Here is a 16,149-nt window from a genome sequence, read left to right as displayed (position 1 = left end):
TGGGCCGGTGCGTCCTATAGGGCGAAAAATATGGTAAATTAAACAAAGTATTCCATATATAGTCAAACTTTCAGCGCATTTAAGTCTGCATATCCCCTACCAGTCTGTATGCCTCCTGCACTGTTTTCATTTCACTGTGATATGAACCAGCTTGGTTTTTCTACAACTCTATAATAAAGCAATAAGAAGAATTTATTATAATAATTATTTTTATTACAGCACCCTTTATGACCATGCAAATTGGAATGAAGCATTCCAGAAAGAAATGGGCTCAATAAAAATATAATTTTACTTCCTCTGTCTCTTATCCCAGCTCTACGCATTCAGATATACTCTTGGTCCTGCAGAAAGCTGTAATTTCCCCTGCACTGCCTTTTCTGTGCTATCCCCAATGGAGTCAGATAGCAAACACTGAGAAACTCTGCCTGAGAAGCTGAATTCATGTATGCATCTATTTGTAAAGCACAAAAAATTGTGAAGCATTGTACAACAACTGGAAACCACACAGGCCCTGCTAAAAGGTAAATAAAAGACACTTTAGGGAGGAAAGAAAAGAAAGTAAAAGCAAAATACAGTGGTACCTCGGGTTAAGAACTTAATTCGTTCTGGAGGTCCGTTCTTAACCTGAAACTGTTCTTAACCTGAAGCACCACTTTAATTAATGGGGCCTCCCGCTGCCGCTGCGCCACCATCATGTGATTTCTGTTCTCATCCTGAAGCCAAGTTCTTAACCTGAGGTACTATTTCTGGGTTAGCGGAGTCTGTAACCTGAGGTACTATTTCTGGGTTAGCGGAGTCTGTAACCTGAGGTACTATTTCTGGGTTAGCGGAGTCTGTAACCTGAAGTGTATGGAACCTGAAGCTTCTGTAACCCGAGGTGCCACTGTAAAAGGCAGGAAGGTTCCTTTCTCATAATTCTAGCTCTCAGGACTAGCCAATGAAGCCAGATGCCGGAAGATTCAGGACAGACAAACACAGCGCTTACTTAAACTGTGGAATTTGCTTTCCTGAGATGCGCTGATGGGGGCCACCTGCTTGAATGACTTCAAAAGAGAATCAGTCAAATTCACAGAGGGTAATGCTAATGGCTGCTAGCCACAACGGCTACAAACCACCTCCTCTGTATGCCTTCTACTGAGGCTCACAAGGGGGAGAGTTGCAGATACATTCAGGTCCTGCTGGAGGGCTTCCCATGGAGACACCTGGTTGGCCACTGTGAGAACAGAATGCTGGACTAGATGGGCCATTGGCCCCATCCAGCAGGGTTCTCCTTATGTTCCTGTGAAGGAGAATCAACTGGCGGAAACCAGGGTGAATAGCTGTCAAGACAGGTCAATGGAAGGGCCTTGCTTTCTTTGGCTCTCACCCAGATGGTGGTAGCAGCTGTTTGGAGTCCAAGAGGGAAGGGACTGGGGGGCAGCTAGGCTAGGCAGAACAATATAAACAGCCTTATTCTCCCCCTGCCTCTGCTGTACTCTAGAACGACTGGCCATTGAAAGACCAGGAGAGGATGAGCAGTAGTTTTGCTGTGTTACATGATGACAGAGACATGCTGAAGACACAGGCTGAACGGGTGTGGATTCGTGGTGGTTGCACCAATGCTCGCCTACATGCCTAGGTTGCAAGACGATGCAACCCACACGTCTTCATGAAGGTATCACGCTTTCACTTCACCACAAGCACAACTAAACCCAAACACGCTCGGCCCACATTCCTACTACTAAGGTGTATCGTTGGCCCTAAGGCTGGGAAGGATGAAGAGCAAAACGAAGCATCCAGCTGAGCAGTTCTATCTCTGTGCAGCAGGGGGCACCAACAGAACGCCAGCAACTCCTTTGCATTCTGCTTTGAACAAGGCTCTTTCATTTCTTGTGCATGTTCTCAGCTTGAGTGTGCAACAGCACACATCGTTTTTGTGAGAGCGCTGCCGATCTGCTACATTTACCAAGTGGGCATGTCAAGGCTGTGACTGGCAAGGAGAGATCTGTGGACAATCATACAGTCTAATTCCAGGCAGCCACTTTTCCTACCCCTGGCTGCAAGCAGGAGGAACCACTCTGTACCTGGCGGCTAAGTTTTTCAGCCTGGGGAGGGGGCAAACACTGTGGTGCCAGCCCCTGAGAAATTTGGCTGGGAAGAGCCTGATCTCCCAGGATGACTAAACTGGTTGCTGCTGTGTTGGGTCTGAGGAGATTTCACCCCTCCCATATCCAAGGATCTCCTGATGAGTCTGGTGATTCTCCAGAGAGGAGGGGCAGTGTTCTGCTCTCTACTTATTCTGCTCCAGCACCACATCAAAGAGTCAGTCAGTCAGTCAGTCAGTCAGTCAGTCAGTGTGTGTGTGTATCGGAGAGAGAGAGACTGAGTGTTACAGATCGTGTGTAGGGATAAGGTTGCTGCTAAGAGCAGCTGCAGAAACTCAGTGCAGTTCAGCATTTTCGCTTAGACCTCATTTAGCTCTGTACATAGTTGTGTATTATAGTTGTAGATAGAATAAAAGAAGATATTCTACAGAGCTGCTCTCCGAGTCGTTTATGCTCTGCTGTACTCTGCTATACTCTGCTGTGCGACGACTGTCTTCTTGTTGGAGTGAATCCGATGCTCACAACTCTAAGCTGTGAATCCACAGCACTTTGACCTGTTCCTGTGCAGAAGGTGGTCTCTGGAAGTGCTACCCAGCTCGCCTAGCCCATTCGGGGCTGAAGTGTATGAGTCCAGTTTGTGGCACTGGCTCAAGGGTGATGCTGACAGGGTCATGCCCACAGAGCCACTGTTTCTGCTCTTTGTCTGACACAACAGCGCAGGGGCAGAAATGTTCATGCTCTTGCAAGCACAATAGGCAGCCAGCTGTGAGGACTGCAGAACCCACACTGGTGTCACAATCCCCTTTATCTGCTCTGCAGATGGGCAGGAAACAAGGGATGCCTGAATCCCGCTCCCCTCTGCGCTGGCTGTGAGAGCAATCGGGAGGACTGCCCAAGCGAGCGCTATCAAGCCCACAAGTAGCCAGCAGGTGGAAGCGCCGCAATTTCTGTATGCAAAAAGATTCCCGAGATTGCTTGCGTCTCGCCACCCGCCAGGTCTCTGGTAACATTACTGCAGAGCAGTATCTCTTGCATTCAGCTGCTCTGAATCCCCTTTAAGCCCCAGACAAAGCCAACGCGTGCAGTTCTGCAAGTCCGACAATAGGAACCGCAGATTTAGAAAAATTGCCCTTTGTGAAAGAGGCGTCTGGTGCACAAGCCTTTCGAAAAACACAGAAAGCTTAGCAGCCTTTCGTTGTGTAAATCAGTCTAGGGCTTGAGCAAAGAGAATTAAGGCAAGAGCAGTTGTGTGCTGTCGGCAGCTAACACCCACCCCACCCACCCGCCAAGAGATCTCCAGTATTTATATGCTTATGATGTTTGTTTTTCCAAGAAAACACCAAGAGGCAGGTCATTTGCACGCCCAAGGGGGACTTCAAGATGGCACACTTTTCAAAACAGTCTCTGCAAAGACCTGAAACTCATTTGGGTCACCTGGCTGCTCTTGATGCTTAATGGAGCTGCACGGGTTGCTATGAGGTCCCTGAGCAGCTGCTCCAGAAGAAACATGGAATGGCTGCTGAATTGCTATCAGCAGATGCTTTCAGGTAGTCATCAATGCTTCCTGGACATTGGGCTTAACAGTGCTTAACAGTGCAAGCCTATGCATTTCTACTCAGACGTTAGACCCAGCTCAGCAAGGCTTCCTCCAAGCTCAGTGTACATCGGATTGCAGCCTAAGCCATGCAAATAGCTATGGTACTCACACACAATGAAAGCAGAGCTTAGCTAAAGATAGTTTTTTTTTTAAAAAAAGTTCCATTGGTTCCCAAAAAGAAAAACAACCTCCCCTTCTTGGTGACTTTTGGCATTCCTTTCCCCCCAAATGTTGACTTATTCATCTATTGTTTTCAGTGCTGTCATCACACGGCATATCGGATAGGCTACTTAGCACTGTGACGTCATCCTGTTTAAGAAAGGGTCGCTGATTGGGATGGCTCCCTTATGTGACCAACATAGAAGGAACAGCAGCCAGAAGAGGAAATGGTGAGTTGAATGAGACTCAAGACGGGAAGACTTACCTATGTGACACCCATGATCCCCCTGCAATGACATTTTAGCTCAAAATCAAAGGGGGAAATTGGGGACCAAGGAGGGGCTTGGGATGTGGTGAGAAGAGATAATTGGGGTAGCCCAAGCAAGATGGGACCGTTCAGTCTGCCTTGGGACTATTGCAAGTTCCTCCAGGTCCTCAGGTGCAGTGAGGTTCTCTGCAGAGTCCCAAGCCTCTTCCGGGGGAAAGGTCATGGGTCAGATGGGATCCTGACATATATATATACCGTGAAAGGCACATATTTAAGGCTGACCTTTAAAATGCATGCACTTTAGTGGCATTTAGGTCCCTGGCAAAGATCTGTTCCTTTTTTCCTGGGCTTTTAATGATGAGAGATTAATGAGCAATTCTGTTTTATGCTGTCCCCCGCTGCGCAAGGTTTTATGATCCTGTACTTGGGATTTCTCATCTATCTTATATGTTAATTGTTTTGCCTTTTTATGACACCATCGCTGTACGTGACGAGTTGCAAGCAGCCTTGGGGACCACATAGTCATAGCACAGGTTAAGAATGTTTCTTAAAAGTAAAAATAAAATAGAATCTTACCCATGCATAACTCTTACTAACTGTTCATTTTCACTAGATGTTTGCTGCTCTTTTGCTCTTGGAACCACCACTGGACGTGCCCTATCTCTGGAAGCTTGGCCCTCTTCCCCTGGGGTGCTTTGATTTCGAACCCAATTTCACCAGCACTGGGAGACCTATAACAGCAGTTCCACGCCTGCCTAGGGAACCAGTGGTAACAAGAGAATGAGATGGTTTCAAACGCTTTTTGCTTACCTATTGGCATCTGGCTATTTTGAACTAAAACTCCCATCAGCCCCAGCTGACACAACTGTGCCAGCTAGGGCTGATGGGCATTGTAGTCCAAAATAGCCAGAGGGGACCAGGTTAGGAAAGCCTGGTCTGGATTATCACTTCATTTTTCCAGCTGGAAAAAAAATGGCTGGAATGTCGTTGTCCTCTCCTCCGTGAATTAAGCAGACAATGAATGAGTGACAAACCCAATGCAAGAACTAGACAATGTGTGCTCAAGGATCATGGTTTTGGTGTTTGTTTGTTTTTTAAAAAAGCAAGATGAACATATATTTGTCTACTCAAAAAATTAGATGCCTACCAGTTAGCTTCTCTGCAATTGGTTTGAACTCCTCAGGACTGATGTACAGGTCATTGTTCGTATCCAGGGACGCAAACAGGAAAAGACCTTCGTTTCCCAAAGATTTCAGGGCTGTCTCCTGTTTGGGAAATAAGAGAGATGTTGATATGCACAAGTTACAATGCAAGCCTGACCATGTCTACTCATAAGCAGGTCCTGCTGAATTCAATGGATCTTACTGCCAGGTAAATGGAGTTAGGCATATAGCCTGAAATAATAATACATTTATTTACATGGCTCTGTGTGGAATTAAAATAAGAACTTCTACCCCCCCGGGGGGGGAGGCATATAATTTGAAACAATGAATATAAACTATACAATAAAATTAATAGTTTAGCATACATAATTCAGAAGCCATTCAAATTAAATTAATTCAATTTAAATTAAAATATTTCAATTCAACTTATAACCTGAGCTTAGAGAACCACAAATCTGCTCTGGCACCTGTGAAACTACCCAATATCTCTGACATGTCTTTTGGGAGGCAGGAGAACGCTTCACTGGATATACAGTGGTACCTCAGGTTAAGTACTTAATTCGTTCCAGAGGTCCGTACTTAACCTGAAACTGTTCTTAACCTGAAGCACCACTTTAGCTAATGGGGCCTCCTGCTGCTGCCATGCCACCGGAGCACGATTTCTGTTCTTATCCTGAAGCACTATTTCTGGCTTAGCGGAGTGTGTAACCTGAAGCGTATGTAACCTGAAGCGTATGTAACCTGAGGTACCTCTGTATTAAGCGGGCTGAGGTTCCAAACAGAGGAGATGCAAGAGATCAGTGATCTGATCTCACAACTTTAAAGGTTGGAGGAGGGTGCTCCCCCAATTTTGAACAGAACAGATGTTGTTGGACTCTAGTTCCCATCAGCCCCAGCCAGCACTGCTAAAAGTCATGGATGATGGGAGCTGGAATCCAGAAACATCTTGAGGGTGCCACACTGCCTACTCCTGGATTAACTGGAAACAATTCAAGGACAGGCAAGAGCTGCGAGTTGGTGGAGTGGTTCTGCTTTCCTTCTCTCTCTCTGGAGAAAAGGTCTAGATAGGAGGGCCTTGGTTGAATCCAACAGAGACTTCCTTACATTCTTCACTGCTTAGTTAGACTCTCTTTGGAGTAGGGATTGGTCTCCCTGCATGGTTGGGACCCAAACTGGCACACATGAATCACATTTGATTTTGCAAGAAGAAAAATATGAAAGTCTTTTCTTTCTTTTTCCTTAAGGAAAACCTACCTAAATAATCCACACCCTATTTGTAAGTCAAGGAGCATCCCTGCCATGGAAATCACATCAGACTCACCCGAACTGTCAGGGAATTGTCCACAGGTAGCTGGCAGACCTGCAGATATTTTTGTTTGGCTCAGCGCTGGCCAGTGAACCGTGGAGCGTGATCTGCACTCATCTGATAGCATGGACTTATATAACCAACCCCGTGCATGAACCGTAAAGGTTACAGTCACATTTCACGTTCCGAAACGCACCAGGAAGCAGCTCTAAATCCAAATTAAGGCTATGGACACACTGTGAATGTGGAAAGTGCAGTAGTTTGGGTGGATATTGAGACCACTTCAGGCTACTTGGGTTTCCAAGTGGCGCTGACAGCAGAGCGGCAATTCCTATATGGCAATAAAACATGACTGTCTAAAGTAGAAGAAGAAGAAGAGATTGGATTTGATATTCCGCCTTTCACTCCCCTTCAGGAGTCTCAAAGCGGCTTACATTCTCCTTTCCCTTCCTCCCCCACAACAAACACTCTGTGAGGTGAGTGGGGCTGAGAGACTTCAGAGAAGTGTGACTGGCCCAAGGTCACCCAGCAGCTGCATGTGGAGGAGCGGAGATGCGAACCCGGTTCACCAGATTACGAGTCCACCGCTCTTAACCACTACACCACGCTGGCTCTCAAGTCACAGAACTGAGGAGTTGGGGGCAGTTGAAGCATGTGAAGATGCATGCGAACTGAAGTAACAGTGAAGCCAGCAATCCAGGAACCCCAGCCTTACATGTTTCAGTTCTGCCAGCTAAGCTCTCAGAGGAAGAGGAGTGCCCAGAGAGCCTTAAATTCCAGAGTACGGGTAGGAGGAACTTTTCCCAGTTCAAGGGTTGCATTCCCTTCTGGGCAGCCTTCCAGTGGGTAGGCCAAATGCAAAAATGGGTGGAGCATGGACTGCAAATTTTACCTTTGTACAGTAGGTTGGTTTCTACAAACACCAATCTCTAGCCTCCATCCAGGAAAGCAATAGGCATTACAGTGGTACCTTCGTTTGCAAGCGCTTTGGATTACAACTGTTTTGGATTACAACCATGTCAAACCCGGAAGTGTGTGTCCCTTTTTTTTTTTATTACAACCCATTTTTTGGGGAGGCCTCATTGGTGCGCCTTGGATTACAACCTGTTTTGGTTTACAACCGGACCTCCGGAACGGATCATGGTTGTAAACCAAGGTACTACAGTGGTGCCTCGCAAGATGAAAAGAATCCGTTCCACGATTCTCTTCGTCTAGCGGTTTTTTCGTCTTGCGAAGCAAGCCCATTGACGGCTTAGCGGATTAGCGCTATTAGTGGCTTAGCGGCTTTTAGCGGCTTATCGGCTTAGCGGATCAGCTGATAAGCGGCTTAGCAGCTTAGAAAAAGGAGGGGAAAAGGAAAAAAAAACCCCACAGGAACTCGCAAGACATTTTCGTCTTGCAAAGCAAGCCCATAGGGAAATTCGTTTTGCGAAGCGCCTCCAAAACGGAAAACCCTTTCGTCTAGCGGGTTTTCCGTCTTGCGAGGCACCACTGTACTGTATTGCAATCCAAGGACACATTCCTGTAAAGGCAAAAACACTCCAAAGGGGTGCAAAGCAGGGCTGGGGAGGGTTGTGGCTTGGGTAGAGTCTTAAAGGTCAGGTGGTGAGGCCTGGAAGGTTGCATTTGGCCCCTAGCGCTGAGGTCCCCCACCCTCATTCTAGAGGGAGCGCTGAAATGATGCAAAGCAAGGTGCTGCCGTTAAAGGAGGTGGGTTGATTTCGCACCTGGGCCACAATCCTGGCCTTGTGCCCTATGTCATTGAAAGTGCATACCTGGAAGCTGCTATTTGGACTTTCTGCTGCAGAAAAGCCTCTAAGGGCAGCCCTCCTAGCTTCTTCACTCTTTGAACAGCAAATTAAGGTATGCTAAGGCAAAGACGTGGGTGGAGCTGTGGTCTAAACCACAGAGCCTAGGGCTTGCCGGTTTGGTCTGAGCTCCTGCCCCCCTAGCAGTTCGAAAGCACGTCAAAGTGTAAGTAGTTAAATAGGTACCGCTTTGGCGGGAAGTAAACAGCGTTTCGGTGCACTGTTCTGGTTCTCCAGAAGCAGCTTAGTCATGACTCGGAAGCTGTCTGCAGACATACGCTGGCTACCTCGGCCTATAGAGCGAGATGAGCGTGCAACCCTAGAGTTGTCCACGACTGGACCTAACGGTCAGGGGTACCTTTACCTTTACCTTTTTAAGGCAAGGAAGGCATCACCAATAAGAAGGTGCTGTTAATTGTATTTAGACTGCTGCCACATTATTTTCAGTGAACTGCTTCGAGCACAATGCATGTGTAGGAAACCTAATATATAAATGAACTGATTGTGACTAGACGAACATGGTGCGCTACCATTGACTCAGTATAGTCCATGCTGAGTAGTAGCAGCTCTCCAGAGTTTCACAGAGGAGTCTATTCAGAGATGATGGGGATTCTGGATGCTAAGCAGGTGCTCTATCACTGAGCTATGCTCCTTTCTCGTAAAATCCTGGAAAACCTCCTGCACAGGAAGGTTTGTGATTAGCCAGACCCATTGGTCCATCTTGCTCTGCAGGGTTTCTGACTGGGGCCCTTCCTGGAGATAAATCTGGGTTCTTTTGCGCTGTATGCAAAAGAAGTTCTCCTTAGAGTAGACCTATTAAAAACAATGGACCCATGTTAGCCATGTCTATTTATTTCAATGGGTTTACTCTGTGTAGCACTAGCATCAGATGCAACCCATGGGCTCTACCAATGAGCTTCCTCAACGACAAAGTATTTTCCATACCAAAACATTTCTTAATTCTTGAACTCAAGAAATCCAAGCTATACACTGACTTGGGCAAAGTGAAGATGATTTGCATTCCCTGGGTCAGAAAAAGTGGAGAGTTTTAAGCACTGGGAAACATTCCTTCCCAACTCACCAAAAGCCTGGTGTAACCCTACAACAGCACATCCCAGCTTCTTAGCGTTGAGCAGGACAAAATCCCTTACATTTAACATTCAGCTGGGCGGAATTCATTCAGAAATTTCTACTGCACAATCCACATTGACAGAAATGGGAGAGGTCATGTCATGCACTCCTAAAACATGGGGAGGCTGTAAAGTATTAAATAATAGTCACAGCTAACTTTCTTGCTCCAGCTTCCATAAGCCAGATCAGGGCGAAGTTCTCATTGCATTCTTTCAAGCTAAGCTCACTCCGATTGCAGTGGTGCAAAATTTTGCTTCATTTAGTCTGTTTTAAGGATATTAGAGACTCAGGCCAATCCCTTACATATAGCAAATGGGAGGGATTGCCAACACCAGCAAGCCCATTTCTAGGCTGATGAGGCACAGCCTTGGGTGGATTCATACAAGTTGCATTTCCGTTGGCTACTCTGCTCTCTTCCCTGCAGCCAAGGAGTCTCCGCCTCCCTGTGCAACGAGTCTCCTCTCCGCAGTTCAAGCTGCAGTGATTCTGTGCTGCCTGTGACACCATTAGTGTTCCCACAGCTCCCAAACCCGTTTATTTTCCATCTGCCGCCTGCCAGCCTAAAAGGATGCTAATGCTGCCTGGAAGGTGCTGCTCTTGTCAATTACCGTCAGGAAAGCACTCAAGTGTCTTGTAGGGCAGAACCAGGGCTGCACCAAGAAGACAAAAAGCAAAGACAAGCTGGCAAGGGACACAAAGCCTGGATTCAGAAGAAGCTGGAAGCTCAAGTTGGAGCTGAAAGCCTAGCAGAGGGCCCAGACGCCACTAGGTACCAGGGGCGAGGACATCTCTGGCAGTGGGTCAAGGCTATTGTCAGGTGCACTTCATGGTCAGTGGTGATGTGTAGAAGTATATAAAATTATGCATGGAGAGAGTGGATAGAAAGAAGGGGTTTCTCTCTCTCTCTCCTCTAACACTAGATCTCATGGACATCCAAACAAGCTGAATGTTTGAAGATTCAGGACAGACAAAAGGAAGACTTCTTCAAGCAGCCCATAGTTAAAGGATGCAATATGCTCCCACAAGGAGCAATGATGACCACCAGTGTGGGTGGCTTTAAAAGATTAGACAAATTCATGGAGGAGAAGACTATCAAAGGCTCCTAGCCATGGTGACTATACTCTGCCTACACAGTTGTAGGCACTGGCAGCAATACTTCTGAATACCAATGGCTGGAAAAAGCTGGAGGGTAGAGTGTTCTTGTGTCCAGGTCCCACAGGCATCTGGTTGGCCACTGTGAGAACATGATATTGGTCCAGATTGGGTTTTGACCTGATCCAGCAGGGTTCTTCTTATTGTTAGAATTCCTGCTCCATGATTGCAGTCATAGGATTTTTGTCTATCACATAACGGTGTATGTTTTGACTCCACAGAGTGGGAAGTGACAGAAACAGGATGTTTGTGTTACTTTGTTCCGTGAAGTGGGACTATTGTCCTTTGTTTTTTTCCTCTTTGCTGTCTGATGCTAGAGAGAGAGGGAGCCATGTTGCAGTGCTCTGTGTGTGTTTATATGTAAATAAAGTAGATTAGCCAAAATGCTGAGTTGCTGAGGTCTGTTACGCAAGTTGCGCAAACTCTGTGAATCCCTAAGTGTGCCAGTGTTGGTTGGCATTGGTCGCTGTGATGTTCGGGCAGAAGAAAGCTTTTGAAGCTCCCAAACGATCGAACAGGAGGGAGAGAACATGCCAGTTGGGCATGTGTCTCTGTCAGGGTCCTACTTGAGTGTAGGCTGAATTCCTGACACTTATGTATGTTATGTTCTTATGATAGTGGCAGGGAGGAGATGGGCCCACTCTCTGAGGAAAAGGGTCATAGAATCATAGAATTGTAGAGTTGGAAGGGACCCTGAGGATCATCTAGTCCAACCCCCTGCAATGAAGGAATATGCAGCTGTCTATACAGGGATTAAACTTGCAACCTTGGTATTATCAGCACCACACTCTAACCAACTGAGCATCTTGCCAAAGGGACCGCCCAAAACCTAGAGCTGGCCTTGATACCACATTGCTTCTGCTCATAGGAAGGAAACAAAAGAAAAGCATGGGAAAGGAAGCCTGGAGCTGAGAGAAACACCCTCTCTCTTCTCCCAGACTGCACTGCCAAACATCAAAGAATACAGCAGCTCTTGCAGAAGCTGAAAATCTCTATTCTCCTCTGTAAGTACATTTCTTGCTCTGGCGGCTATTCTCCCTACTGACAGAGCAAGTGGCCACACTCTCTGGATTCATCTATATGGAAAATACATTGGCTTATTTATAACAGCATCACGGTCTCCTGCAAATAATCCTGGGATTTATCATTTGATAAAGATCCCAAGCACCCTCTCAGAACTCCCTAAGAGTTTGTGGGGAGCAGCCAGGGGGAGACTGATAAAAACAGTTTACATTTGTAATATAGGCATGCCCAATATGATGGACAGGCAAGGAGAAAACTTGACTTCTTAGCTTGCACATAAACAAACAGGACAGCATTTAGGGTATTAATCTGGCCTTGACCATAGTCTACAAAAAAGCTTGCTTCAAAGTATTGAGGAAAAGAACCACCAATAATGTTTCCCTGTTCACATAAAAACAGTGCTTATCTGTCAATAAGAATTATAGGATATCCTCACTCAGGAAGAGCTCTGTAGCACCAGACTAAGAACCCATCTAGTGAAGCATTCAGTTCCCACAGTGACCATCCCAGATGTCTATGGGAAGCCCTTGTGCAGGACATGAGCACCACAGCTCTCTCTCACTGTCATTCCCCAGTAACTCATATTCTGGATGCATACACACCATACATTTAAAGCACTTCTGAAGCACCCACCCACCCAAAAAGAATCCTGTATTTTCAAGCATCCTTCAGTTCCCAGGATTCTTGTAGTGTGCACGCACTTTATATGTGCTTTGAAGTATGGTGTGCACACAGTCTTAGAGGCGTGCTGCCTCTGGCACTGGAGATCATAGAATTGTGGAGTTGGAAGGGACTCCAAGGGTCATCTAGTCCAACCCTCTGCAATGCAGGAATCTCAACTGAAGCATCCATGACTTTTGTTTTCCTCAAATTCCTGGGCAGCGCCTGGCACTTCCCACTTGGAAATACTTACCGGTAAATCTAATTCTGCATCACACACCAGATACTCTAGGAAGCCCACAACCATGACAAGACGGCCCCCACCACAGCAACTGGCATTCAGATATATAATGCCTACAAACACAGAGGTTTCTAGGTAGCTGTTAGAGCTAATAGCCCCAACAAACCTTTCATGAACATATCACACACACCATGTTAACATCATCTAAGCCTGTAGCCATCATCAGATCTTGTGGCAACAAATCCCATAGTTTAACTATGTACCACAGGGGCAGATATTGTGGTGCACCCCATATTATGTTAAGGTGCTACTGGTGTGTGATGCAGAACTAGATTTAAGTATTTTCAAGTGGGAAGTGCCAGTGCTACTGGAAGGAATTTTTTTATTTTGTTCCCATATTATGTTGTTCGACTACAACTTCCATCAGCTCCTACCAGCCACCATATCGGATGGGCTTGGGTTGGTGGGAGTTGTAGTTCAACATCTGGATTGTACGGGGTGATTAAATTTGTGCCTGTGAATCTCCCACCATTGTGCTTCATTGGATGACTAGTGTTAGGGAAGATGAGCAATGACGGCGATCCCATCCCTGTGGCTGTTAATTGCCTACATTCATTAAATGTTATGCGAGGTATATTTACAGTGCAAGCGTATGCACGTCTACGCAGAAGTGAGCCCCGTGGGATTCAAGCGGACTTTCCCCCAAACTCACGTACGCACGATTGCAAACCTCAGGCTACCAGCCTATTCACTGGTATATCCCGCTGAAAAATCCCACTCGGGACTTGGGAGAGGACGGCACTGTGAAGTTGCAATGCGATACACACTTTACTTGGAAGTCACGAGGCTTCCTTTCTGAACAGGCAGCTCTGAGGCTGCACTAGACACAGATTGCAAAACTAAAGGCTCCCCAAATGCAAAACAAAAGGCACCCCCGAAATGCCTTTTTTTGCCCGCCAACTTCTTAGCCGCACAAGACCAGCCCCGATCCCGCTCATTCTCCCCTTCGCTGCCCCCCAAGCAGCCCCGACTTCCAGCATCCCTCCCCGCAGGCGCCTCGCAAAGATTTCTCCGTCCCCCGCGGTACCTGCCGCCGGGCCACCTCCGAGTCCCGATAGTACTTCGCGGCCAGCAGGGCCGCCACCAGCGCCAAGGCCAGGCCCAGCCGGGGCAAACGCGGCGGAGGAAGGCGCCGGGAACTCCCGCCGCCGGCCTCGCGCTCGGCCTCGCCGGGCGCCGTTTCTGGCGGAGCGCGGGGCGGCGAGGCCTCGGGGGGCCTGGGGCGCCCCTCTTCTCCCCGGGCCATCGCCCGCCGCCACGGCCGCTTCCGAGGCCCCGTTTTCCTGGCTCGCTCCCGCCTCGCGTAGCCTCGCCTGGCTGAGGAGGCGCCAGAGAGGCAGAGCCGCGGCCCGCTCGGCCCACAGACTGCAATGCCTCCCTGGCGTGCGTTGTTGCCTCGCTGCTTCTCCGAACAATAATAATAATAATAGCAATGTTGGTTTATGAAGAGTTAAAGGGGCTCCAGGTGAAACCGTCCTCCCACATAGGAGATGTACTAATACAAGGGGGCGGGGGGAATTATTATTACAGTACTGTACTTCTATTAATGGTTATGCATCGCAAACGTGCGTAGGTCCGTCTGCCCAACAGTATTACTTCCTATTATTCCTCTGTCAATACCACGCCTTGTGTGTGGGCCGTTTTGGCAACCCAAGAATCCCCGCCTGGAGAATTAGAAGGTTGCTGTCAGTATGTATGGTGCATAGGGCTATAATGAATCGTATGCACGTCTGCTACTCGGAAGTAAGCCTTACTGATGCTCAAGGGGGCTTACTCCCAAGTACGTGTGCACAGCAAGGGCTTGCAACCTTTTTGGCCCCAATGAAGGGAGAAGGTGGGAGATAGGGTTTTTTATTATTAAAAAAAAACTAAATAAAAATTCAAACAATTACAACTTTTCAGTAGTTCGTTAAAGCAGCACAGTGGGAAGGACCTGTGAAGGGGGTACAGTATTTAGATTATTTTTTTTAGTAAAGACTGACTCCTACTGGTCAGAGCGGAGTATTATGTGGTGTGCATTTGCTTCAGAGAAAAAACGCTTAAGGCCCCTCCAGACTGGTATTTTCTGGTAGCTGTTTTTATGCAGCATGTTCATGGTGCAACAATAGTCCATTAATGGTGGATTTACACTGGGCCATCTGCACATCATTTGAGTTTATTAGTTTGTTCTGCAATGCTTCCCTAGTCCTACCACACCATTGTTCTTTGGAGGGTCTATAGCGCAACAAAAGCATATAGCACAGCAAAAACATAACATTTTTGGTGTGTAACAATTGGGAGGCTCTGATTGGAAGTGAAGCAGTGTGACAGGCCCACAACTTTTGTAGGCGCAAACAGTATGAAAAGTGGCATTGCATATAACCACCCCAATATCATAATTGGCTCGAATTGTCAATGAAGGCACAATACAAAGGATGTCTGGAGAGGCCCTTAATCAGCTAAATGTCCCTATGTGAAAGGGTTGCCATATTTCAAGAAGTGGGCTATATACTGAAAATCCAGGATGAATCGCTGCTTTCTGCAAATTCCCCCCGGACGTCACTTCTGCTATTGAAAATCCAGATGTAAGGCAACCCCACTATGTGAGAATATAAGAGCCCTGCTAGAACAGGCCAAAAACCCATCTGGTCCAGCATCCTGCTTTCACAGTAGCCGTGCAGATGCCTATGGGAAGCATGCAAGCAGGAGATGAGCAACATCTGGAAGACACCATGTTGGCTAGTCCTGGACTAAGGGATGAACCAAGGCTCTACGCTGGCTACCCCTGCTTAGTCTAACCAACCTCACAAGATTGTTGTGAGGGCCTTTATATGTCCCCCTGATGGTTAGGATTTACTATTCAGCAGTTTGTGGGTGGTACAATCAACTTAGGTCTCATTTAAAACCAACTCTTAGAGCTTTAGGATTAAAAGGGGCCTTGGTGGTCATCTAGTCTAACCCCATAAATGGCAGGTATGCTGTGAAGCAAAGTTCTGCAAGGATCTCTGCCCTGTTCTTTTCCACACATGCAGAAGCAGCCATCGCTTCTTTATTCCAGAATCCTGGGAGTGTAACCTGACAGCTATAGCGCCTGCAATCATGCTTTCCACCAGGAATGGGGAATCTGTGGCTCTCTAGATGTTGGTGGACTGCAACTTCTATCATTCCTGACCATTGGCCATGCTGGCTGGAGCTGTTGGGAGCTCCTGGAAGGTCATGTGTTCCCCATCCCTGCTTTATACATGGAAGTTCCCAGGTTCAGTCCCTGGCATCTGCAGGTAGGGAAGGAGAGACCCCCTGTCCGAAACCCTGGAGAGCTGCTGCCAGTCAGTGTAAGCAATCTTGAGCTAGAGGGCCCAGTGGTCTAACAGTAGAAGGCAGCTTCTTGTGGTCCTGTTTAATTACACAGGAGACTCTTGAACATGACTGCTGCTGACACTGATCTGAAAGGGTTGTTTCCAGCCAGCCTTTGATTAATTTCCTCCCATTACTCCTGGTTATTACACTCCTTTTACATC

At 47.2% G+C, this 16,149-nt stretch overlaps 1 protein-coding gene across 2 annotated transcripts in view; it reads right to left on the bottom strand.

Moving 5' to 3' along the window:
- The window catches only part of SELENON (selenoprotein N), a 31,441-nt gene extending 17,424 nt beyond the window's left edge, over window positions 1–14,017 (bottom strand). For both annotated transcript variants that reach the window (XR_014567298.1, XM_083751743.1), the window contains exons 1-2: window positions 13,680–14,017; window positions 5,256–5,373 (exon numbers count right to left, since the gene is read on the bottom strand). Coding sequence is in view for 1 of the 2 variants with exons in the window: in XM_083751743.1 (XP_083607869.1) it covers window positions 5,256–5,373; window positions 13,680–13,898 (337 nt within the window). In the remaining variant the exon portion in view is untranslated. The remainder of the gene's footprint in view (window positions 1–5,255; window positions 5,374–13,679) is intronic.
- Window positions 14,018–16,149: the final 2,132 nt, after the last annotated feature.

This window comes from Podarcis gaigeae (genome assembly GCF_964106915.1).
Source record: "Podarcis gaigeae genome assembly, chromosome: 8".
In the NCBI taxonomy this organism is placed as follows: domain Eukaryota; kingdom Metazoa; phylum Chordata; class Lepidosauria; order Squamata; family Lacertidae; genus Podarcis; species Podarcis gaigeae.
This window is presented reverse-complemented; position numbering and strand designations above follow the sequence as displayed.